General features: G+C 32.9%; 7 protein-coding genes across 10 annotated transcripts; 5 read left to right on the top strand and 2 right to left on the bottom strand.

The window, feature by feature from the left end:
- Window positions 1–127: 127 nt before the first annotated feature.
- On the top strand, window positions 128–1,499 carry LOC128389881 (uncharacterized). The gene is made up of 4 exons (XM_053349528.1): window positions 128–294; window positions 375–527; window positions 605–1,128; window positions 1,212–1,499. Exons 1-4 carry the CDS (start codon window positions 199–201, stop codon window positions 1,426–1,428), a joined length of 990 nt encoding a protein of 329 aa, XP_053205503.1. The 5' UTR covers window positions 128–198; the 3' UTR covers window positions 1,429–1,499.
- Window positions 1,500–1,991: 492 nt separating this feature from the next.
- LOC128389876 (uncharacterized) lies at window positions 1,992–3,913 on the top strand. Its single transcript, XM_053349523.1, has 4 exons — window positions 1,992–2,260; window positions 2,321–2,473; window positions 2,539–3,071; window positions 3,139–3,913. The coding sequence occupies exons 1-4, from the start codon at window positions 2,165–2,167 to the stop codon at window positions 3,401–3,403; spliced, it is 1,047 nt and encodes a 348-aa protein (XP_053205498.1). The 5' UTR covers window positions 1,992–2,164; the 3' UTR covers window positions 3,404–3,913.
- An 84-nt stretch (window positions 3,914–3,997) lies between these two features.
- Window positions 3,998–6,845, bottom strand: LOC128389883 (uncharacterized). The gene is made up of 6 exons (XM_053349530.1): window positions 6,620–6,845; window positions 6,336–6,384; window positions 6,167–6,256; window positions 5,874–6,040; window positions 4,908–5,351; window positions 3,998–4,644 (listed from the first exon to the last, which is right to left on the bottom strand). Exons 1-6 carry the CDS (start codon window positions 6,620–6,622, stop codon window positions 4,456–4,458), a joined length of 942 nt encoding a protein of 313 aa, XP_053205505.1. The 5' UTR covers window positions 6,623–6,845; the 3' UTR covers window positions 3,998–4,455.
- Window positions 6,846–9,493: 2,648 nt separating this feature from the next.
- Window positions 9,494–12,479, top strand: LOC128389961 (uncharacterized). Its single transcript, XM_053349619.1, has 7 exons — window positions 9,494–9,675; window positions 9,750–9,902; window positions 10,145–10,879; window positions 11,155–11,268; window positions 11,356–11,508; window positions 11,577–12,112; window positions 12,188–12,479. Exons 1-7 carry the CDS (start codon window positions 9,580–9,582, stop codon window positions 12,387–12,389), a joined length of 1,989 nt encoding a protein of 662 aa, XP_053205594.1. The 5' UTR covers window positions 9,494–9,579; the 3' UTR covers window positions 12,390–12,479.
- A 1,056-nt stretch (window positions 12,480–13,535) lies between these two features.
- LOC128389882 (procathepsin L-like) lies at window positions 13,536–15,103 on the top strand. The gene is made up of 4 exons (XM_053349529.1): window positions 13,536–13,695; window positions 13,779–13,931; window positions 14,000–14,535; window positions 14,602–15,103. Exons 1-4 carry the CDS (start codon window positions 13,612–13,614, stop codon window positions 14,795–14,797), a joined length of 969 nt encoding a protein of 322 aa, XP_053205504.1. The 5' UTR covers window positions 13,536–13,611; the 3' UTR covers window positions 14,798–15,103.
- Window positions 15,104–15,225: 122 nt separating this feature from the next.
- LOC128389877 (procathepsin L-like) lies at window positions 15,226–16,778 on the top strand. Its single transcript, XM_053349524.1, has 4 exons — window positions 15,226–15,471; window positions 15,539–15,691; window positions 15,756–16,327; window positions 16,406–16,778. The coding sequence occupies exons 1-4, from the start codon at window positions 15,370–15,372 to the stop codon at window positions 16,617–16,619; spliced, it is 1,041 nt and encodes a 346-aa protein (XP_053205499.1). The 5' UTR covers window positions 15,226–15,369; the 3' UTR covers window positions 16,620–16,778.
- Window positions 16,642–23,102, bottom strand: LOC128389870 (ubiquitin-like modifier-activating enzyme 1). Of its 4 annotated transcripts, XM_053349512.1 has the most exons (10): window positions 22,981–23,102; window positions 22,704–22,813; window positions 21,063–21,473; window positions 20,539–20,780; window positions 20,091–20,409; window positions 18,889–19,967; window positions 17,583–18,294; window positions 17,299–17,487; window positions 17,131–17,231; window positions 16,642–17,051 (listed from the first exon to the last, which is right to left on the bottom strand). In XM_053349512.1, exons 3-10 carry the CDS (start codon window positions 21,459–21,461, stop codon window positions 16,901–16,903), a joined length of 3,192 nt encoding a protein of 1,063 aa, XP_053205487.1. In that variant the 5' UTR covers window positions 21,462–21,473; window positions 22,704–22,813; window positions 22,981–23,102; the 3' UTR covers window positions 16,642–16,900. The 4 variants fall into 4 exon arrangements, with proteins under 4 accessions (XP_053205487.1, XP_053205486.1, XP_053205485.1 ...); XM_053349511.1 differs by lacking the exon at window positions 22,981–23,102 and having other exon boundaries at window positions 22,704–22,897; XM_053349510.1 differs by lacking the exons at window positions 22,704–22,813; window positions 22,981–23,102 and adding an exon at window positions 22,340–22,469.
- Window positions 23,103–23,149: the final 47 nt, after the last annotated feature.

Consider the following 23,149-nt stretch of genomic DNA (forward strand, 5'->3'; position numbering starts at 1 on the left):
TCTTTCTGCGCAAATAATTTAAAACCACCGTCAAACTTATTTTCTCCGACTGTATATTCTTAGAATTGAGTCGAGAGTTGATCACATGATGAATTCTTTGACTAAATGATTAATATTTAAACAGAAATCGCTACTTGTAAACTAATCATTGTTAATATTGGAATATACTTGTGATCAATTAACTAAATAAAGCTCAAAATGTTACGATTTATTGTATTGTCAACTCTTATTGCTCTTTCTTATGGATTAGCAGTTTCATTCAACGAAGTTAAAGAATCGTTTGAACAATTTAAGGTAAATTTATTTTCTATCATTTCCAAATCAAAATCAAAATAATAATAATATTTATTAATTATTAATCCCATTGATAACAGGGTGATTATGGTGTTGTCTATGGCGATGCTAAAGAAGAAGCTCAGCGATTAAAGATCTTCGCTAAAAATTTCGCTAAAATAAAGGCTCACAATGTTCGTGCTGTTAATGGTCAACACTCATATCGACTTGGAGTAAACAAATTTGCCGATTTGGTAAGTGATCAACTTTTTTTTTTCTTCATTCGTTTCTAATTGATGAACTCTACGACTTGATTTATACTTATTTTTAGACTCACGATGAATTTGTCGCTAAACATTTGGGTTTGAAGGGTGTTGGTCCCGTTTATGCACCAAGTGTCCATGAAAAGGTACCCAAAAATAAGCTTCCCGCCTCCGTTGACTGGAGGGACAAGGGAGCCGTTACTGGAGTTAAAGACCAAGGTGATTGTGGGTCTTCTTGGGCGTTTTCAACTGTCGCAGCTATCGAAGGTGCTAATTTCCTTAAGAATGGTAAACTTGTTTCCCTCAGTGAACAAAATCTTATTGACTGTGATACAAATATCGACGAAGGCTGTGTTGGAGGTTACATGCCCAACGCTTATGAATATGTCATCTCAAATCACGGTATCGATACTGAGGCCGCTTATCCATATGTCGGTTATGGTTTAAGATGCCGTTTTAGTGCTAAAAAAGTTGGTGCCACCATCTCATCTTATGCCAATGTTACAAGCGGAGATGAAGACGCTCTTCTAAGTGCAGTCGCTCAACAACCTGTTTCCGTTTCAATTGATGCCACTCCACTCTTACAATATTCGTAAGTAGTTTTGGCCCACAAAGTGACCTCATCTTTAGATTGAGATAATCAATTGAGTTGTTGCTCTTTTTTTTCTTTTTCAGCTCTGGAATTATTGATTCTGATACTGAATGTGGATCTACATATGATATGCTTAATTATGGCGTTACTGTTGTAGGTTATGGTACCGAAGGCTCTAAAGACTATTGGATTATCAAACATTCATGGGGCAAAAGCTTCGGTGAAAAAGGTTATTTCCGACTTCAACGAGGTTCCAATCTCTGTGGTATTGCGACCGCTGCTTCTTATCCCATCGTCTAAATCCCAGTCCATTATTTGATTATCGTTTGTATCAATCAAATTATCCACAATAAAGTATTAATATCATAGTAGCACAATTGTTCTGAAAGTTTTACTTGATTTTTGTAACTTAAAGCTCATGATAATCAGTCAGAAAATATCTAATTCCAATCAACAGTTAGTAATTAGTTAATTAGCTAGCACATGAAAAATTTTGATCGGTACATTCATCATGCAAGAAATGATTAATTGTTCATCTCCTTCATGAGATTCAAGTCTTCATGTCACTTGTGTCCATCATTTTACTTGATATAATATTTACTTGTATCTTCATGTAATCAAATTGATTAAATCCAGTTCATAATTTACATTAATTACTCATTTGAACTCAATCAAAATTGAACTAAATTAATTTCCCTTATGAATTAAACAGTTATCCTTGCAATCAGTTGTAAGTTAATCAAATTAAATCCTTGTAAACATCTGCAAGGATATTTAACTAATCCATTGGATAAATACAATCACTGAAAAGTTACCATATTTAGCAATTAAATCAGAATGATCAACAATTAACTCTTACATTTGCTTAGGTTGATTAATAAATTACTTTGGTAACTTTTAATCGTAACCATTATTTTCATTTAGTTTGTTGCTTTTTGTTCAAACACTTTGTTTATTGTTGATTGTTAATCTTTTGAGACAATCAACTTGAGATTATTTTGTTAATTTAATAATAATCTTGATAATCTGATTAATCATGTTTCTTTTGCTGTTATTGTTTTTAGTTCCTAATCAGATTCATGGATTTGATGAGAAATCGATTGATATAAATAAACTTTGGTCGTTTTATAAGGTAATCAGATTATCGATTTCGATTCCATGATAATTAACTTTCATTCCTGTTGATTTTCAGAATGAATTCCAAAAGTCATATAGCTCAGATCGAGAGGATAAATATCGGCTCAACATTTTCGCTCAAAATTTGGGAACAATCAATTCTCATAATGATCGAGCTGCTAAAGGATTGGAATCATTTACCATGGGGATCAATAAGTTCAGTGATTTGGTGAGTAGATTTTTGGATCGAATTCAGTTTTTGATGAATAATCTGTTTTCTCGTGGATAATTCAGACTTTTAATGAGTTTTCATCTAAATATCTTGGTGGTCGATTCCGAACTAAATGGTTATTGGATGCACCGATTCAACATGTCGCCGATCCTAATGAATCTCTGCCCGATTTGCTTGATTGGCGATCAATCGGAATCGTAGGATCAATCAAAGATCAGGGAGCTTGTGGTTCTTGTTGGTCATTTTCAACAGTTTCGTCCATTGAATCAGCTTATGCACAGGGAACTGGAATCAATAAGACTTTCAGTGAGCAAAATCTCATGGACTGTTCATGGCTCGAGGGTAATTTGGGCTGTAATGGAGGTTGGATGCCCGATGCTTATCGAACCATCACTCGAATGGGCGGTATCATGACATCTTCCGACTATCCTTATGTTGGACGTGACTCAATAATCTGCAAATATAGCCAATCGAAAGCAGTAACTACTGTTACCAACTATGCTTCCGTTTCCGGTGTTTCCAACATGAAGAGCGCTGTGGCAAAAAACAATGTCGCTGTAGCTATGGAAGTGGACAATAAATTTCAGCACTACAAGTAAGTATTAATAATATGAGATCAATTCAATTGACCAGATAATTTAAATTTCATTTGAAATCATTAGGAGCGGTGTTTTCGCATCAAATGGCTGTCGAAACTCATCTCAAGCCCTTAATCACGCTGTTAATTTAGTTGGCTATGGAAAGGCCACTATTCCCGTTACACCAAGTAACACAACTCGAGACGGAGAAACCACCGAGGTTGATTATTGGATCTTACGAAATAGTTGGAGTACCAATTGGGGTGATAATGGATATGCAAAGATTCAAACTGGTCAATGTGGTATCGAAATGGCCGGTTATTATCCGATTGTTAAATTACATTGGTAAATTGTTACAATCAAATCAATCAACTAGATTATCTGAACTCATTTTGCAAACAACAAACGCAAAAAGTTATCATTTGGTCAACGATATTTACCATAGACTCGAGCATTGGTCAACCTATCTGATTGTACTGAATTGAGGGCAACAATTAAATCATAAATTAAACAGAAAAATGGGAAATTTGTCAATCATTTATCATTAACTGTTTTAGATTTTATAATTAAGCAATTTCTAAAAAAATGATTCTATTCATTTCCCTAAATTAATTAATATTTACAACAGGTAATAGTTTGATCATCACATTCAACCCATGAAACTCATTGGTGAATTCAAAGTAAATCGTGAATCGATTTTCATGATATTAGCTGAATTTATTACCGAAATCAGTTAATAGTCGTAATTATAATTTTCAATAATAACAATTAAAATTTCATCTTAAATGTTTCCAATTGAAGTTACCTTAATGTTGCCCAACTGTAATAACTGACCTTTCGTTTCTTGACCAATTGATCGGGTACATTATTTGTTGGGATATTAACTAAACTGGACGTTGAATATTCAGCTAATGAAGGTGGAATTGAATCATCATTGTCACGATTGTGTCTCTCAATTGAAATTTAATCATCGTAATTTAATGTTTACAATTACAATTACGATCTCGCTCTCTCTTGTTTTTTATACAATGTCTTTGGTTTGAAGTTAAAAATAAGTTAATTGTTTTGATTTAATATCTTTGGTTTTCATTTTGTTAACACAATTAAACAATGTAAATTAATTAAGAGCTAATTAATAATTGATTTGATGATTTTACAATCAGCTTCTTATAAATCATAAAATTAATCTCTCTTCTTGTTTGAATATTACTACAATGGTAGACAAGGCAATGATTAATTATTGATTGTTTCCTTGCTGATTTACTGAATCAAAATTACTTATTAACTTTTTTGATTGTTGTTGGTATTGTCGTTGGTGTTGTAATAAATTCTGGTAATTAGGATAAGTTTCAAATGGTGGTGGTTTAGATGGTTATTGCTTAGAAACTCTGACCCACGGGCTTAAAGGACAGTTCGTTCATCGTAAACAACAACAGCCTCATTATCAATTAGCGAATCATTATCGACCAAACAATCAGTCTCCTTGGTGAGATACCCTGAGTGTGTGGTTGTGGCACCACTGAGATTAAGGGCAATAGCGGCGGCACTGTCATTCCTCATACGATTAGCACGTTTTTTGGTGAAATTAAGCTGAAAAATTGAAATAACAATTAGTAAATATGATTGGATAATCAATTGAGAACAGAAAGAAAAACAAAACAAAACTTTAAATCTAAGGGCAGAAACGATAATCAAAAATAGACCAACACAATTAGCGAATTGATAATAGATAAACAATTTAGATGAAGATTAATAGTAAATGGAAAGACCAAAAATTGAATGAACTAAATTAAGGAAAAAGGAAATTTAAATTCATGCGAAATGGGTTGATAATTAACAATTTGGTTAGTCACCTTGGTTTGATTGTTGTTGGGCAATTTAATTGATTCTTCAATTTCGGTAGCATTTTTTTTCCAGGGAAGACTACGAGTTTTAAGGTTAGCACCATCATTGATTATATCACTAATATAACTACAATTAGCATGATTAATGTTGTTAATTACTGCAGAATATAATTGACTTTTGCTATTATATCTAAACTTGTCATCAATATTGTTATATTCATCTTCTTCATCATCTTCATCTTTCACTCCACCATCAATATAATTTGGATTTTTAGAAGCAATTAAATTATTTTTATCTTTACAATTAACTTGATTGTTTTTGGATTTCTCATCGCAAATTTCAGCGGAAATAATTGCATCAGATTGTTTCAAGTGATTCTTAATTGTTTCAATACTGTGAGGATATTGTTTCTCAGTGATTGATGATTTTGCCGAGTCCATGGTTAGGTTAGGCTGGTGTTAAGAAAGACAAAGAAAAGGTCAAGAAACATAAATTATTACATGATAATAATAATATTTTCAATTAATCAAGAGTTCCAACTGTAAACTATTATTCAAGATATTAATAAATTATATAAAATATTAATCGACTAAAACTTATATGAAAAGGTAAACATTAATATGTGAACGTGAGTTCAAATTGGCTGATAATTTGCATGAGAAAAAAGTGTCACTAAGAAATAAGGTTCATAGTGCTAAGAACTTTCAAATTTTCTGAGACATGAAAAGATAGATAGATAGATAGATAGATAGATAGATAGATAGATAGAGAGATGAGAGAGAGAGAGAGAGAGAGAGAGAGAGAGAGAGAGAGAGAGAGAGAGAGAGAGAGAGAGAGAGAGAGAGAGAGAAACATACGACTGAATAGATAATCTTGAAAATAGAGAAGATTCTGAAAATAGGATAGTCGATAGAACAGTTAATTGGGCTTGATTGACTTCCATAACAAAATCGGCCAATGAATAATTAACTTACATTAACCATATGAAGTTGAGCAGATAAAGATCTCTTGATATTATGTCCTTTCACATTCTGTTTATTGAGATTCTCCATGCCAGTGAAAATAACCGAATCATTGTCAGCGAAAATTCCAGATCCAAGGTTAGAGCATGAAGCCCATTTTTCGTTCTCATCATCCAAACCTAATCAGGAGATTACCATGTCAAAAATTAAACAGAAAATATAAAAAATAATTAGAAAAAAGACAAATTAACGTGAAAAGATGTTCAAAGGACAAAACTGAGAAAGGAAACGCGTCAAGTACATACAATAAGCACTTTTTTGACGACGGATTCCATATTTACAGCAATACCAAGCTAATATAGCGGCCAATATGATAATCAGTAAACCGAGAGCTCCTGGAAAATAAGAAAGGTCAGTGAAAGGAAATGAAATTGGAATTTTTTTACAAAAGAAAGAAAAATTGAATTATCTTACCTGCAACGGCGCCAATAAGTATTGGGACATCCCTGTCATTGATGGTAACCTGTAAATGAAGAAAGAAGAACAAGAATGAGAGAGAAAGACAGTGAGGTTTAAAAAATGATATCGGGGATCTAACCCATGGCCTTTCACATGCAAAGTGAACGTTCTACCAATGAAGAACATCCCCAACACTAAGAGCAAAGCCCATCTTTTCGATTTGATCACTAATTTCATTTTTTCTCTTCTTCATATTAGTAATTTCTTTCTACTCGTATTTCAAAGAGCGCAAAACTCACCATCTCGAGAAGAACCTTCTCTCTCTTTTCTCAACAGATTCTCTTGGTTATTTGAAAATCTTTCCAAAAACTAGAACAAAATTCCTAAAAAAGGAATCAAATCAACAAATCACATGAGATAATAAATAAAAGAGCACAAATTTGTAAGAAAATGTAAACAAAAGTGACAATTCACTTATTCGTTTAAACCGTTTAAACGCGCATGCGCAAAAATTCGAATAACCAAAGAGGTGAACCTCTTTGAACTAAAGGGTGTGTAGTTTAAAAAGCTCCATAGAGAGGTAATGAGAAGGGCAAAGGTGAGGAGAAGAAGATAATTTCAACCTTTTACCTCTTTTCTTATCTACTTAGGTAACTTTTTAAACTACTGATAATATAGATATACTAATTTTCCACCTCTGTTTCCACTTCCTCTTCCTCATTATGACTTAATCCTCTTCATTTAATAATAATAAACAAATTCTTATCATTAATCCATTCCAGAGACAGTTGAATAATTTATTGAAAATCTAATAAAAGTTTCGATAACTATTATTCCGACTAATAAAAAGAAACTAAATAACAATTAAAGACCATGAATCATTTCTATTGAATGATTAATTCAAACAATTAGAGTAACAATTTAATTATCACAGGAAGATTTAAAATCAAGATTTGATTACAATTGAAATTGTAATTGTTGTAAATATTAAATGACAATAAATTTCTCAAGTATTAGGTTGACTAAAAATTAATGTAGATTTTTTGATTATCGAATCTTTAATGTAATGAAAAAATTTGATTTGATTGATTGTTGGAGATTAAAATTAACCGTTAATCAATATTAATGATGATTAATATTAGTGTTAATTGATAATTTAATCAATTGAAAGTTGAAAATGAAAATGAACGTAAAACAAAATAAGGAAGAGATTTAAATGATTTATCTGATTTTTAGGTTGAGTAATTAATATCTAAACAAAAATTGTCCCTTCTAAACTAATCATTGTTAATTGGAACACGATTGTGATCAACTTACTGACTAGACTGTTAGTGTTAGGTTAGGGTAGATTAGGTTAGGTTAGGTTAGGTTAGAGTTAAAGAATCGTTTGAAAAATTTAAGGTAAATTGATTCTGGAAGAAGTGCCAGGACTCACTGCCCCTGTTTGATAGTCTATTAGGACTATGGAATTCTGAATTTTCGCTGGCTGATTCAGAGGGTGGACCGTTTTTACCTTGTTGATGTTGTGCTTGTTGGTGTAGATGGAATAAAATGTTGGTGAGGTTAGGTTAGTACAATTAAGAAAAATAAAATAGAAATAAATAGTTTGAAATTCATTTATCCAAGGCGTTTTTTATTCACTACGACTATTTACTATACATGTATATCTTTGAAGCTAAAGGTCACATGAATGTCAAAATTGGCCAGGAGACTGAGCAGTACTGTTGAACTTGACCTAACGACTTCCAAGGTCATTAAGGTCATTTTCTCAACGAGGCGTTGAAAGGTCATATTAAGGTCTTCGTGTATAATTAATATAATAATTTGCTCAAAAAATAAATGATTGAAGTCAAATGAAGGACAAATTTTAAATTAACAATTACAAATTATACGATATTTTACGAATCTAAATTATAATTTTTTAATTAACGTGGAATTGTTGTCAGAGGCCACCTATCGATTGACCGACCGATTTTGATTTACCAGATATTAACCTATTCAGAAAAAAAAGGTTGGACTCTGGCTTGATTTTGATTTAATTTTTATCGAAAACGGTTTGAACAATTCAAACGATTTTATCTACCTAACCTAACCTTAAAACTATAACTAATATTAATCAACTACTAACATACAAACTAACTACATACTACATACAAAATGATCAAATTGGAATCAAGACTGGGGTTCATGGAAGACGTTTTGTTGTGGAAACAGTTTTTGAGCAGGTTACGGAACTAAGACTTCGTTCCATCGCAAATTCATCTGCTGAAGTAGCCGAATTACTTGATCTATTGGTTACATCAGATGCTTTCAACAAATACTCGCTAATAATAATTAACTACGAGTTTAGCAAATAGAAAGAGGACAAGTTGACATTTGACCGCAAGAGAGTCACAGTTTAACATTTAACCATCACTTCAACTTTGTTTAATGTATCAAAGATATTATCACAATAGATCAATTCAATTGACCAGATAATTTAAATTTCATTTGAAATCATTAGGAGCGGTGTTTTCGCATCAAATGGCTGTCGAAACTCATCTCAAGCCCTTAATCACGCTGTTAATTTAGTTGGTTATGGAAAGGCCACTATTCCCGTTACACCAAGTAACACAACTCGAGACGGAGAAACCACCGAGGTTGATTATTGGATCTTACGAAATAGTTGGAGTACCAATTGGGGCGATAATGGATATGCAAAGATTCAAACTGGTCAATGTGGTATCGAAATGGCCGGTTATTATCCGATTGTTAAATTACATTGGTAAATTGTTACAGTTAAATCAATCAACTAGACTATCAGAACTGATTTTTCAAATAAAAAACGCAGCAAGTTATCATTTGGGCAACGATATTTACCATAGACTCGAGCATTGGTCAACCTATCTGATTGTACTGAATTGAGGGCAACAATTAAATCATAAATTAACCAGAAAAATGGGAAATTTACCTGAGTTTATTAATCATTCATCACTAATTGTTTTAGATTTTATAATTAAACAATGAGGTTCAAAAGGACAATTTTTTGCTTTGAAAAAAGGGATAAAAAGGGAAACAATTAACGGAATCAAAGACAGATTTGATTAATTAATCAATCATCTCATTATTTTAAGTACAATTAACTCAGAAAACAATAACAATCACAATATAATAAAGCAGAATTAAATTAAACAATTAGCATTAACTACTCAGCCAGCTTACAGTGATTTAATTGTTCAAACGTTTACCTGTGTGATTGTTAATTGAAAATAAGTTAATTATGATTAAAACTATTTTCCTATTGAGTTTATTATCAATTGTAATTGTTTCAAGTATTGATCAGAATCAAATTGACTCAGAATGGACTAGATTTAAGGTGAGTTGTTAAAAACTATCATCATAAGTAATCAAAGAAAAATTAGTTAATTGTTGATTACCTTTAACCCGTAGGTTAATCATGGAAAATCATACAAGTCAATTGATGAAGAAACCAAAAGACGAGAAATTTTTTCTCGAAATTTGATCAAGATAATTGAACATAACGAACGAGCGGAAAGTGGACTTGAAACTTATCGTAAGGGTGTCAACAAGTTCACTGATATGGTAAAGTATTGAAAACGGGAAAACAATCACAAAAAGAAGCCAAAAGATTCAAGGTTAATCATTTGGAATCTAATTGTTATCATGTTTCATATTGATTATCATTAATCTGATTGTTGGAAACAATCAACAAGTTAAATGAAAGTCAAACAGGTTGACAAATGAGGAAAGATAATTAGATTCGGTTTAGATTTGATTCTGCGGATTTGATTATCATTAATTGTGAAACTTTTTCAAACTTTCAGGAATACTCAGAGATCCGAAATAATTACATGGCAACTAAATCAAGTCTCACCGTAAATGCACCTTACCTTCATAATTTAAACGCTTTTCCCGCAAACGAATTACCAAAATCAGTTGATTGGCGTAAGGAAGGGTTGGTCACCCCTGTAAAAGATCAAGGTGTTTGTGGTGCTTGTTGGGCTTTCGCCTCGGTCGCCGGTATCGAAGGTGCTTGGGCAAAGGCTAAAGGTGAATTGGTCTCACTTAGTGAGCAACAGATCCTTGATTGTGCCGTTGATGGTAACTATGGATGTCGAGGTGGTTTCATTGATAATGCTTTGGACTATGTTGTTTACGAGGGAGGCATTGATACTGAGGCTTCTTATCCTTATGAAGCCCTCCAGGGTAAATGTTGGTTTACCTTCACTGATGTCGGCGCTAAAATCAGTAGTTTTGTGGGAATACCTCAAAATGATGAGGATGCTTTGGTTTCTGCAGTGGCACAAACACCGGTTTCAATTGGTATTGATGCTGAGGATGATTTCGTAGCCTACGAATCGGGAATCTTTACCTCGTCTACCTGTACCTCGACTGATATCAATCATGGTGTTACCGTTGTTGGTTATGATTCGTTCAATGGTACCGATTATTATATAATCAAAAATAGTTGGGGTACCAATTGGGGTGAACAAGGTTACATACGAATGGCTCGAGGTAAAAACTTTTGCGGTGTCGCCAATATGGCCTATTATCCAATCGTTTAAATATTTGTTATTGTAATTTCTAATTGTTATTATAATTGATTAAATCGATAACATTTAATCTGAAATATTTTTGATTACAATAAATGAAATAATCTAATTCAGATCAACAATTGTATCACGAGTGTTTAATCAATCGTTGAAATCAATGACATGGGTACTGAATGAGTTGGACATGAGTAATTGATTATAACAATGATGTTGAGATGGAACTGATTAAAAAGTGAATATAAACTCAATTGGAATCTTTTGATTAATTAATTGCTCGTTGATTAAAGACAACTCATCAATTAGAAAAGAAAATGTTTCGATTTGTTTTAATCGCTGCTACTTTGACTTTCGTCGCTTGTGCTGCAAATTTTCAATCAGAATTTGCCTCATTCAAGGTAAGTAATTCTTGTGATTCTGATTCCCCTTTTTTCAACCAGTAACACTAATTGTTTTCTATTAATTATAATGAATTAACTTTCTAGGCAAAACACAACAAGAACTATGCTCATCCCAAGGAAGAATCTTATCGATACCAAGTTTTCGCTAAGAATTTAAAGAAAATCAATGAACACAATGATCGACACGCCAAAGGTTTGGAAACTTATTCAATGGGAATCAATGCTTTCACCGACATGGTAATAATCAGTTAATTGTTTTACGGTAGCAAGAATAATCAACTCACTAATCATCATGATTCTTTTAGACTTTCGATGAATTTTCTCGTCATTATCTTGGTTTGAATATGACACTCGGTCGAACTCCAGCTCCATTTATCCATAACCGAAACTCAGTTTCTGATCTTCCCGAAACTGTTGATTGGCGAGAAAAGAATATCGTTAACCCAATCAAAGACCAAGCTCAATGTGGATCATGTTGGGCATTTTCCACCGCCGCTTCCATGGAAGGAGCTTGGGCTCAAGCTAAAGGAGCTCTTGTTTCCCTTTCTGAACAAAACTTAATGGACTGTTCTTACACCCAAGGTAACCAAGGTTGTAACGGTGGTTTAGTTGATAGTTCATTCAACTATGCAATCAAATCTGGTGGTTTGGACACTGAAGACTCTTACCCTTACACCGCTGCTTCGAGCAAAGATTGTAAATTTTCAAAGGACAATGTTGGTGCGACAATTTCCAGTTATGTTGATATTAAATCTCGCGATGAAGATGCCTTGAAAAACGCTGTTGCTCAACGAGTTGTTTCCGTTGCCATTCATGTCGGCGACTCATTCCAACACTACAAGTAAGTTTCTGGTTGATTTAAAGGCTTCGATTGGTTTTTTAATTGTTGAACTTTAACTCTTTCCCATTTATAAAGATCTGGTATCTATGATGACCGTTGGTGCCCTGGATATTCATTCATGTTAAATCACGCGGTTGCTGTTGTTGGCTATGGAACTGACCACTGGATTGTCCGAAACTCATGGGGAACCACTTGGGGTGAAGAGGGTTATGTACGATTCGCCGTAGGCAAAAATCTCTGTGGTATCGCAACTTCTGCAGCTTATCCAATTGTCTAATTCTTCATTGAATTGTCTTAATCGTTAATATTGATTAGTGATTTAAACATTTTCTTTTCAATAAACTAAGCAATTAAATTTTTAAGAAAATTGATTCAACTCATTTCCCTTAATCTTCTACAAACTTGAATAAGATAAGCTCAAATTTTGGGTAAAGATTGTGCTCAAGATAAAAGGATTCTATGCAATGTTAAGGTACCAAAAAATAGAGCGGAAAATACTACAGTAGCGAAAAATAGTACGAAAAAAATCTGAGTAGCCGTTCATGAGAAATTCTGACTCAAAGATTTTATTGTACGCATGCGCAGTTGCGCTTCTAAACAGCGCGCATTTCAAAAAGAAAGAGAAAGAGACGAGAGAGAAAGAGAGACGAGAAAGAAAGAGAGACGAGAAAGAAAGAGAGACGAGAAAGAAAGAGAAAAAGCAAGAGAGAAAGAGAAAAAGACGAGAGAGAAAGAGACGCGAAAGAAAAAAAGAGTAGTGAGAAAGAAAAAAAAATTTAGTTTTGAATTTTTCGATTGAAAAACGATTCCCATTTCAACAAACCACGGGTCTGGCAAACAACCTTAAAAAACTTTCGTAAGAAAGTTTTTTCCCGCTTGTCAATTCATAATTACAACAGGTAAGAGTTTGATTATCACTCTTAATCCATAAAATTCATCGATGAATTTAAAGTATTAATATTAATAAACCGTGTATCGATTTTCGGTTTTTTAATCATCAAATTTATTATATTTTTCATTTCGATTTTCAGGATATAAGCTGAATTTATCACCGAAATCAGCTGATAGGCACAAATTTAGGTTAAATGACCAACTAGAAATGAGTTAATTCAATGAAATTTTGTAAAATAAATCGATTGTTTCATTCACGTATAAAATAGTTAATTTTTCACAAAACCGTCGAAAAGTCTTAAATGTCAAAATGTCAATTTCGTCACTGAGAATTTGAAAGTTGATCAGATTCTATCAAATTGATATCAATCAATTACTCAAAATTATTCATTTTAATTTTTTCTATTGATAAGTTGATTGAGTACAATAAGTTTGTTTGATATCGTTGGTAGGTTTTATCAGTTAATGGAATTGGAATTAACTGAACAATGAGGAAGATAGAAACATAACAGGAGTGGCATTAAAATCCATATAAACTCAGATCAAAAAAGGATATTGATTAATTAATTGCTCGTTGATTAAAGACAACTCATCAATTAGAAAAGAAAATGTTTCGATTTGTTTTAATCGCTGCTACTTTGACTTTCGTCGCTTGTGCTGCAAATTTTCAATCAGAATTTGCCTCATTCAAAGTAAGTAAACAATCTGATTCCTGTTTTTTTTCAACAATTAACACTAATTGTTTTCTATTAATTATAATGAATTAACTTTCTAGGCAAAACACAACAAGAACTATGCTCATCCCAAGGAAGAATCTTATCGATACCAAGTTTTCGCTAAGAATTTAAAGAAAATCAATGAACACAATGACCGACACGCCAAAGGTTTGGAAACTTATTCAATGGGAATCAATGCTTTCACCGACATGGTAAGAATCAGTTAATTGTTTCACGGTAACAAGAATAATCAACTCACTTATCATCATGATTCGTTTAGACTTTCGATGAATTTTCTCACCAATATCTTGGCTTAAATATGTCAATTAATCGAGCCCCAGCTCCATTGATCCACAATCGAAACTCAGTTTCTGATCTTCCCGAAACTGTCGATTGGCGTGAAAAGAATATCGTTAACCCGATTAAAGATCAAGCTCAATGTGGATCGTGTTGGGCATTTTCCACCATCGCCTCCATTGAAAGTGCTTGGGCTCAATCTAAAAACCAACTTGTCTCTCTTTCTGAACAAAACATGATGGACTGTTCATACCCTCAGGGCAACAAAGGTTGTAGTGGAGGTCTAGTTGACAATGCATTCGGATATGCAATCAAATCGGGTGGTCTGGACACTGAAGACTCTTACCCTTACACCGCCACTTCAAGTAAGGACTGCAAATGGTCAAAGGACAATGTCGGTGCCTCCATATCAAAATACGTCGATATCCCAAATCGAGATGAAAACGCCTTGAAAAACGCTGTCGCTGAACGAGTTGTTTCCGTCGCCATTCATGTTGGCGATGATTTCCAACACTACAAGTAAGTTACTTGTTCCTATCAATTCAAGTTCACTTGTTAATTGTAACAATTTATTCCATTTTTCAGATCTGGTATATTCGACATGCCTTTCTGCTGGACAATTACTCTTAATCATGCAGTCGCTCTGGTCGGATACGGAACTGACCATTGGATCTTGAGAAACTCATGGGGAACCAGTTGGGGCGAAAATGGTTACGCTCAATATGCTTTAGGTAAAAATCTCTGTGGTGTTGCTAATTCAGCTTCTTATCCATTGGTCTAAATTGTTAACAATTAAAAGTTACATTACAGTTAATTGCGAACATCGTTTCGATGTTTCTGACACTTAATTGTGATCAGCTTAGCAATTAATCATCGAATAAGTTTAATCAAAAGTCTATTAAAATTCTGATTAGTTATGATTATGACTAATAATTGATCTAAAAACTTTCTAAAATTAATTGTTAATCTAATCACAATTAAGCGTCTAAATATTGAGATTTTTTCTTACCGAACTGTAAATTAAATATGTTAAAATTAATTGTTATTCTAAATTAAATTTAAAAATAAACATACATTTAAATCATTACACTTTGTTAATAATCAATTAATTCACCAATAGTTATCAATAATTTTTCATAATTCGCGATTAAAATGAGATAAAAGCCGATTAAATCAACAATTAATAGTCATTAGAATTTGATTGTTCCAACTAATCAGTAGATAATTAAAATCATCCTTCTAACTTGTTATTAACCAACGAAACAATTGATTATCAAAACAGAACCAATTGTTTTACTAACAGTTTAATCAACAATTAACATTTACCTTAAGATTTTTAATTGTGAAAACAAGATGAAACTGATTGAATTGTTTATCTGCTTCAATTTTGTCATCTTAATTGTGAATGGACACCGAAAATTCAAATTTAATCCCGGTGATTGGGATAGACACAAGGTGAGTATTGGATTAACTAACTAGTTAATGTATTCTAATTGTCCGATTAATCTTTTAATTGTTACAGATGATACACAATTTAAGTTATCATGAACCGAGGAAAGAAAATTATCACCGAATTTCATTTTTTTCAAACTTGGGACGAATTTATCATCACAATATTCGAGCTGATAAAGGATATGAAACCTACCGACTTGGAACTAATCGTTACTCTGATATGGTAAGTGATCGTTAATCAACAATGATTAATAATTAATTCACAATTTTCTAAATATTATCAACAGGAATTTTCAGATTTCGCTCGAAGAATGTTGAATTATAAGCCAACAACAGGGAATGTGAGACAATTGTATCATTACAACAACAACAAGAGAAAATCGTCAATCAATGGAGCAATTAATCGACCACAATCAAATGAATCACTTCAATCACTTGATTGGAGAGACAGTGGTTTTGTCGCAAGGGTGAAAAATCAAGGGCTTTGTGGATCATGTTGGGCATTTTCAGTGATTGCGGCCATAGAAAGTTCAACAGCAATTGCCAGGAATCGTTCAGTTGAGGAATTGAGTGAACAAAATTTAATTGATTGTTCGAAAAAAAATTATGGTTGTAAAGGTGGTCGTTTAGATCTTGCTTTCCAATTTGTTCTGGACAATGGTGGAGTCGACACGGAATCATCTTATCCATACGAAGGCGATACCATAGGAGAATGTCGTTTCAATTCGTCAACTGTTGGAGCAGCAATTCAGAGCTATCGTTCAATTTTGCCCAAGGCGGAAGATGATTTACTCGATGCTGCCACAAACCATGTTGTCTCAGCTGCTATACAGGTAACACAAGGATTCCAATTGTACAGGTAAATCGTCATTATATTGATTAGCACTCGTTGATTTTTCTACTAACTTAATCAACTATTGATTCTTTTTTTTTCAAGCGGAGGCATTTTTGATGATCCTACTTGTTCCAATAATGAAGAGGATCTTAATCATGCAATTGCTATAATTGGATTTGGCTCGTCCGGTGGTCAAGACTGGTGGTTGATCAAAAACAGTTGGGGACCTACTTGGGGTGAAAATGGTTATGGTCGCATAGCCCGAGGTAAAAATACCTGTGGTATCGCTTTTAATGCCATATATCCGGTTGTTTAAATGGTTATTATTATCAACACAATTGTGTTAATGGTTAGTAATAAATTTACCTTGATTTTTGTTTAATTAATTGATTGATTTACCTTTGTTTTACTTATACATAGAAAGCTTTTGTTGTAACTTGTTTTGTTGAATAAAAGTGGAAAATTTTTTTTGTAATTTAATTGATTTGTTTATAGACTTGTTGTGTTTGTTGTGGTGCAGTTGATTAACTTTCCCAAGAAGGTGTTAAATAGGTTTATTTAAATCAACCTTTACTCCCTCTTTTTGTTTCCTTTTCATTAAGATGTTGAATTGGGTGGTAAACGATAACGAACATAGGGAACTTCAACATCTTCTCCAGATTCATCATTACAGCAAATTTCAAATACTAAGGCTTTTACATGGGACTCGATCTTCTTCTTTGAAACTTTTTTAACAACTTCAACCAAACTGTAATATGAGGAAAAGAAAAAAGTGAAAATATGTTAGAATTTGCAATACAATTTAAATTACTACTTGAATTACTCACTTCATAGCAAGTCGCTCTTCTCTCTTTGCTGCCGTCATAAAGAATGAATAAAGCATACAGACTCCTTGCGACAACATAGTTATCTCCAACTTATGCTTATTCTGAAAATTAGAATAGATTAAAATTAGAAAAATTATCAAATACTCTTTTCGTTATAACCAAATTTACCTTGAAATAATCTAAGAACTCTTTGAGGGTCATTTCTCCTTCCACCTCAAATCGATCCCAAAGACTAAATTCAGTATCGTAATACTTTTGCTTTTGAACCGGTACAGGCTCAGAGAAACCGGTAAAGGGTTGAGCCAAATTAATGAAACCATTTTTATAAAAGTCAAGCTTTTCATGGCCTTGTTTCAACTGTAAAATGTAAAGAAAACATGATAAAATTAGGATTAGTTGTGAAAATCAGAGAAATTAATGAGACTTGATTAAAATAAGCAACTAATAATTACCTTAATCAATTCTAAACATGCTAATCCAGCAACTACGGCAGTGGTGGTTGCAATGGCTGGAATAATTCTTCCGGCAATTAATTTACTCTTATGACGATCTGCGGGAGCAATGTCATAATTTTCTGCCCTTAGGTTAGATGTGGCCACAATAAAGTCCATGTGGAAGTTTTCATCGTCATCTTTTTCAAAATCTAAGGGATTAATTTTGACACCACTTAGGTCAGTTGGACCGGGAAGATCTCTTTGTATTTGATTTAATCTATCTTTGTCTAACGGGCCATTATCATTTTGAGCTTCAGCATCGGTAACAGCAATTTTAACACCAGATCTGGGAACAAATTCAGGTACATGGATTTGCTTGACAATCTCAATGATTCGAGATCGATTTCGTGTTTGAGGCAGATTATACATATATGCTCTAAGATTTGCAGCAGCAACATAATCGATATGAGTCTCATTGTTTGGGTCAAATTTGAGAGGATGGGGACATCGTTTAGGACCAGACCAAAATGGTGCACCGGAACTTGTTGATTGGTCAGGAGGGAAGTTGAATAATAGTTGTTTAATTTGATTGACAAAATTTTGTTCAAAATGATGACGTGCCCAAGCAACACAGTCTTCAAAGGATCGAGGTCTCTCTTCAATCAACACGCGTTTAATTGATTCAATAACATCCATTGTTTTACCTGGTTTATCAAAAAATTTAGAATCACTAAAGAGAGAGAAAGAGAAAAAAGAGAAATACAATTAAAGTAAATTAAAATGCCAAAGTAAAAGTGAATGAAAGGTGTGAAGATCAAGAGATATAAGTTAAAATTGGATGATAGCTTTTGATGATTGATGTGATAATAGTTTAGCTGAAAGGAAAAATATCCAAGAAATGATAAAAATAAGGCTCGAGGTAACGAAAAATCTTTGACAGGATGAGAGAGTGAGAAAATCAAGCAAGTTAAAAGGTTAAATCTATAAAAGATTAATCCATTTTCTGATGATCAACCAAGAGATTGATTGAAGAGAAGAAAATAGTTTTATGCAGAACAAAGAAAAAAGAGTAAAAATCTACAATAGAAATCATGAGAAGAATATTAATGGTTAACCTGTTTACTCTAAAGAAAATATTTTCGATTCACAAAGAGAAGAAACAAAAAATAAAATAAAAAGGAAAATAAAAGTCAATCTGATTTGTTTCATTCTCTATGAAGAAATAAAAACTTGCCAATTATTGTAAATTTTGTCAACTAAATCGAGAAGAAGCAAAAAAAACTTCAAGATTGACTGATACACAGTTTTCATGTGAGAAACTTACGTGAGATATTGTTTCGCATTTTCAGCATCTTGTTTGAAAAGTCCTTCAAACTCATCACGGGCCCATTGAAGTGTGTGTTCAATAGCATTGGGGAAATTTTTAAGAGTACAAATTGGTATTGACTTTTCAGCAGGATCTTGCGAGGATGAGTAAGCTTCCGTCATGAAGGGTATGACAACTTGTACATTACCAGCGGTTCCTAGGGTTCCAGCGTCGATAAGTGGCTTACGATAATAGACACACCTTCGATCCATGTAAATACGAGCTTCAACGTTGTCTAAAGCATTTAGAACTCCATCTAAATTTTCATAAAACTCGTCACTGTAAACCTTTTCGGTTTCAGGGCAAACACGATTTTGATGAGGTAAAATGTTGATCTGAGGGTTCATTACTTTAACTGCTTTAGCTGCAACCTCTGATTTCATTGAGCCAACATCATGAGGTCGGAAAAGGAATTGACGATTAAGGTTAGATTTTTCAATTATATCCATGTCAGTGACAAATAGTTTACCCTCTTTACCACATGCGATACCCATCATTGCGAAATTTTTCAAATATTCACAACCAATAGCACCTGAACCAACAATAAAGTAACGTAAATTTCCTAAATGCTCTTGGAATTTTTGTCCAAAAACAGCAATTTGACCATCATACCGACAATTTAAGGGTTGAGCGTCTTTCTCTTCAACACCATCAACAGGTAAACATTCCAAGGCATCAAAATAATACCATTGTTGGAGTGGAGTAAATTTTCCACTACATGCTTTCATTACTTCTTGAGCAACAAAACCACCTAAAAAGCAAGAAACTGGACCAACATTTCCTTTGGCGAGGTAACTAAACTTTGAGACAAGGTCAACATCAACATCCATTTCAAGATTGTGTTTGGTTATAAATTTACGAGCAAGTTCAACCAAAGAATCGGCATCAGTTTTATTCCAAGAAGAGGGATAACGTCCATTTAACCGGACAAATTTATCTAAAACTTGGAAGGCTACATGTAACATTTGGGGACGTTCCATCTTGGCAAAATCTGAAATAAGACATTCAGGCTTTTTCCGAGATTCTCTGAAAGATTTCTGGAAAACAAAAAGAAAAGAGAATGTCAATCAAATAAAATAAGAATAAGTCAACAAGAGACTAGAACTTTCTCTCTTTTTTTCCAATATAGAAAAAGGTTATTGATATTTTTAGATACTTACAAAATTGAAGGTAGTGGGAATTTTTACTTGGGTAGCAACACCTCCTCTAACATATTGACTCAAATTTCGAGTGTCACCAATGCTAAAGGTGTAACTTCCGAGTACTTTGACTTTACGAGTTGTTCCATTTAATTCTGTCATACCTTGAACTTCAGAGAAAATGATTGTATCACCATCTTGCAAATCGTGTCTTGATTCATCTAAACAAGTGACAACACCTTCCTCATCATTGGTGATTCCTGCGATCATAACAGAGACCGGCTCAAGACCATTAACATCGACAACTTCAAAGGTCTCACCAAAATCACAGAATATTTGTCTAGATGAAAGATAAGTAGGATGATGAAATTTGAAAAGATTATTATTTTCATAAGATTGATGACCTGGTAGAAAATTAAGACATTTATAAGGGGAAAAAAAGAGAAAAGATTTAAATAAAACCACCTACCCAAATAATCCTTTCGCTGAGGCAATAATGATCGGAATATTGTTAGAATGAGTAAAGTCAGCGATGGCTTTTTGCTCTTTTAATGAGGATTCTGTCAATACAATCACTTTAAATTGCTTCAAAAATTCTGGTTCCAATTTATTAGTGTATGCAGATACTGGGACATAATTATTGAGCTCGGCAAGTCGGCCAACACAAGCTTCCGCTCGGTTTTTTCCAACGTCAGCTTCCGTCAAGTAGAACTATTAATAAGTGAGAGAAAAAGAGTTAAAATTAAAGATTAATCAAGCAAATAATTTACTCTATTCATTTTGAGAGAAAAGGAAACTCAGAAAACATGGTAACAGAGTTAGAAAAAAAGAGAGAGATAGATAGAGAATGAGAGAGAAAGATAAAAGTTGATAGACTACCCAAGAAAATGGGTATTCTAACCCATTCTTTTTCTGGTTGATTCCATTTTCTTTTTAATAATAAAATTGAAAGAAAATTGTTTACTAAACGGAAATGGCTATCACGTCACTTACCTGGCTTGAAAGATCAGCAATTGAGCAAAGTTGATCATCATGAATAGTAACAGACTTGACACCAGCTAGAATAATATTCTTAGCTGCTTCAACGCCAAGACCATTCATACCAGAGATCAATACATCAGAATAAGCCATTTTTCTCATAGCTTCATGTCCAAGAACATAAAGTTGCCTCGAGTAAAGGCTTTCATCGATATCACCACCATTCTTGGCAGCCGAAGAACCGTTAGTAACCATGGTTCGTGTCGGCGTTGAATTGTTGGAATCAGAAATAGGTTTATTATTTTTCTCCTGAGAATCTACTTCAGACGGATTATGGGCAGTCTTGATTTTCTTTTTCAAAGGACTTGGTTGAGCTTCACTTCCTATTTCAACTGCAGAGCTTTCACTTGACATCTGAAACCAGATCTGTAAAATTTAGTTGGAAACAATGTTGTAAAATATTTGTTGAGAGAGAGAAAAAAATTAAAGAAAAGGATTGGAAGAGAAAAAAATTAAGGTATCAGAAAGAGAGAGAGAAAAAAGAGAAAGAGAGAGTTGAAGAAAAGGATAGAGAGATAAATGGAAGTATGGAAAGAAGAGAAAGAAAATGAATAGATACAATTGGTGAAAGATCTCAAAGGATTGACACAATTAAACAGTTAATTCTAAAATCAATTGACTAATTATAACTGAAGAATAATTTTAATTACAGAATCAATTATCAACCATGAGTGTGGAAAAAAATGAGAGAGTGAACACACAAAGAAAGAGATTACATAATGTGAGCTTAGACAGAGAAAAAGAAAGGGAAAGACGGTTTGGATTCGCAGTGACCTCTGGTTGTAGCGCTCAACTTGTTTTCTTTTAAATTTTTTCTTCTTCTATTCTCTGGATTTAATTGTTTATAGTCAATCAAAATGGAGGAAATTGATTACATTGACAATTTATGCTTTTGTGATTGAACAATTGAAATTCTAAGTTCTAACAAGTAGAATTGTTTTTATTCCTAGTCATTTAAAATTTTCTAATCTCTCTCTCTCTCTCTTTGTTTAATGTTTGTCAATGTTTAATAAACAATTTTAAATTCTCAATCTTTGGACTTTAACAAATAATAATGAGAATTAGATTTGAGGCTACAAGTTTTGAAAGATTGTTAGAAAATAGAATTTTACACCCAAGAAGAATTTTAAAGAGAAGAATATTTACAATTTTTATGTAAAATCCCTTTGATAGAATTTTTGTGACTTTTAGAGAGAGAGAGAGAGAAAAAAAAAGAGAAAAGATTGACAAACCATCAGTAATAACAATTGAAATAAAGCAAAAAGACACCAGAAAATCATCTCATGTGATCCCGAAATAGAAAATCCTGACAAGTTTCAAATGTGAACTTTTTTTGCTCAATAAAAATCAAAAGGAATCAATCTGAGAAATGAAAAGAACAAAGAAAATGAAAAAAAGAAGAGAAAGAAAAAGAAATGAAAAGCTCAAATGCATATAAATATATACATTAAAAGGTTCAGTTCAATGACATGAGGCAAATAAAGAAAAAGAACCAAGTGTTTAAAATAGAGAAGAAAACGAAGAAACAAAAATGGAACCGAAAAAATTAGAATTCACATAAATTCTAAAAAAAGAAAAGACAAAAATTCTACTTACTTACAAGTGGCCCATAGAAGCTTATTAATTATAAAACCAATAATTAACAAGAGATAAAAGCGAACAATGATAATAAACCAAAGAGATTATTACAATTAATTTGATTAACACTTCAACAGGTAAAGGATAAGATGAGAATAGAAAAAAAAACCAGGGGAGAAGAAGAAAAGAAAAGAAAAGAATGAAATGAAATGAAATGAAATGAGAAAAGAAGATAACAAATTGGGATTGGAAAGAATTACACAGGAAATAATCAAGAGAATAGAAAACCACCAACCAATTCCGATGACAGAGAAAAAGATGAAATAATTAATCAACTGTAATTGGAGAGAATAAAACAAAAAGACAAAGAGATAATTAAAAAAAGAATTGAAAAAATAACAATTAACCAGAATGAAAAAAAATTCTGATCTTGAGTAACCAGAATCCGAACTGCAACTGATCGT

Source organism: Panonychus citri, unplaced genomic scaffold (genome assembly GCF_014898815.1).
Source record: "Panonychus citri isolate SS breed McGregor unplaced genomic scaffold, ASM1489881v1 Contig00111, whole genome shotgun sequence".
Taxonomy (NCBI): domain Eukaryota; kingdom Metazoa; phylum Arthropoda; class Arachnida; order Trombidiformes; family Tetranychidae; genus Panonychus; species Panonychus citri.

Bases quoted from the DNA above. Each gene is read 5' to 3' on its own strand.
- LOC128389881 (XM_053349528.1), top strand. From the start codon at position 199: ATGTTACGATTTATTGTATTGTCAACTCTTATTGCTCTTTCTTATGGA. The intron at 295-374 runs GTAAATTTATTT...CATTGATAACAG, and splicing joins AATCGTTTGAACAATTTAAG to GGTGATTATGGTGTTGTCTA. The intron at 528-604 runs GTAAGTGATCAA...ACTTATTTTTAG, and splicing joins TAAACAAATTTGCCGATTTG to ACTCACGATGAATTTGTCGC.
- LOC128389876 (XM_053349523.1), top strand. From the start codon at position 2,165: ATGTTTCTTTTGCTGTTATTGTTTTTAGTTCCTAATCAGATTCATGGA. The intron at 2,474-2,538 runs GTGAGTAGATTT...TGGATAATTCAG, and splicing joins TCAATAAGTTCAGTGATTTG to ACTTTTAATGAGTTTTCATC. The intron at 3,072-3,138 runs GTAAGTATTAAT...TGAAATCATTAG, and splicing joins AATAAATTTCAGCACTACAA to GAGCGGTGTTTTCGCATCAA.
- LOC128389883 (XM_053349530.1), bottom strand. The intron at 6,257-6,335 runs GTAAGATAATTC...CTTATTTTCCAG, and splicing joins ACTTATTGGCGCCGTTGCAG to GAGCTCTCGGTTTACTGATT. The intron at 6,041-6,166 runs GTATGTACTTGA...TCTCCTGATTAG, and splicing joins TCGTCAAAAAAGTGCTTATT to GTTTGGATGATGAGAACGAA.
- LOC128389961 (XM_053349619.1), top strand. From the start codon at position 9,580: ATGATTAAAACTATTTTCCTATTGAGTTTATTATCAATTGTAATTGTT. The intron at 10,880-11,154 runs GTTTAAATATTT...ATTGCTCGTTGA, and splicing joins ATATGGCCTATTATCCAATC to TTAAAGACAACTCATCAATT. The intron at 11,509-11,576 runs GTAATAATCAGT...TGATTCTTTTAG, and splicing joins TCAATGCTTTCACCGACATG to ACTTTCGATGAATTTTCTCG.
- LOC128389882 (XM_053349529.1), top strand. From the start codon at position 13,612: ATGTTTCGATTTGTTTTAATCGCTGCTACTTTGACTTTCGTCGCTTGT. The intron at 13,696-13,778 runs GTAAGTAAACAA...TTAACTTTCTAG, and splicing joins CAGAATTTGCCTCATTCAAA to GCAAAACACAACAAGAACTA. The intron at 14,536-14,601 runs GTAAGTTACTTG...TCCATTTTTCAG, and splicing joins GATGATTTCCAACACTACAA to ATCTGGTATATTCGACATGC.
- LOC128389877 (XM_053349524.1), top strand. From the start codon at position 15,370: ATGAAACTGATTGAATTGTTTATCTGCTTCAATTTTGTCATCTTAATT. The intron at 15,472-15,538 runs GTGAGTATTGGA...TAATTGTTACAG, and splicing joins GTGATTGGGATAGACACAAG to ATGATACACAATTTAAGTTA. The intron at 15,692-15,755 runs GTAAGTGATCGT...TATTATCAACAG, and splicing joins CTAATCGTTACTCTGATATG to GAATTTTCAGATTTCGCTCG.
- LOC128389870 (XM_053349510.1), bottom strand. From the start codon at position 22,387: ATGATTTTCTGGTGTCTTTTTGCTTTATTTCAATTGTTATTACTGATG. The intron at 20,410-20,538 runs GTAGGTGGTTTT...TCTTTCATCTAG, and splicing joins TCAGCGAAAGGATTATTTGG to ACAAATATTCTGTGATTTTG. The intron at 17,488-17,582 runs GTAATTATTAGT...TACATTTTACAG, and splicing joins CATGTTTAGAATTGATTAAG to TTGAAACAAGGCCATGAAAA.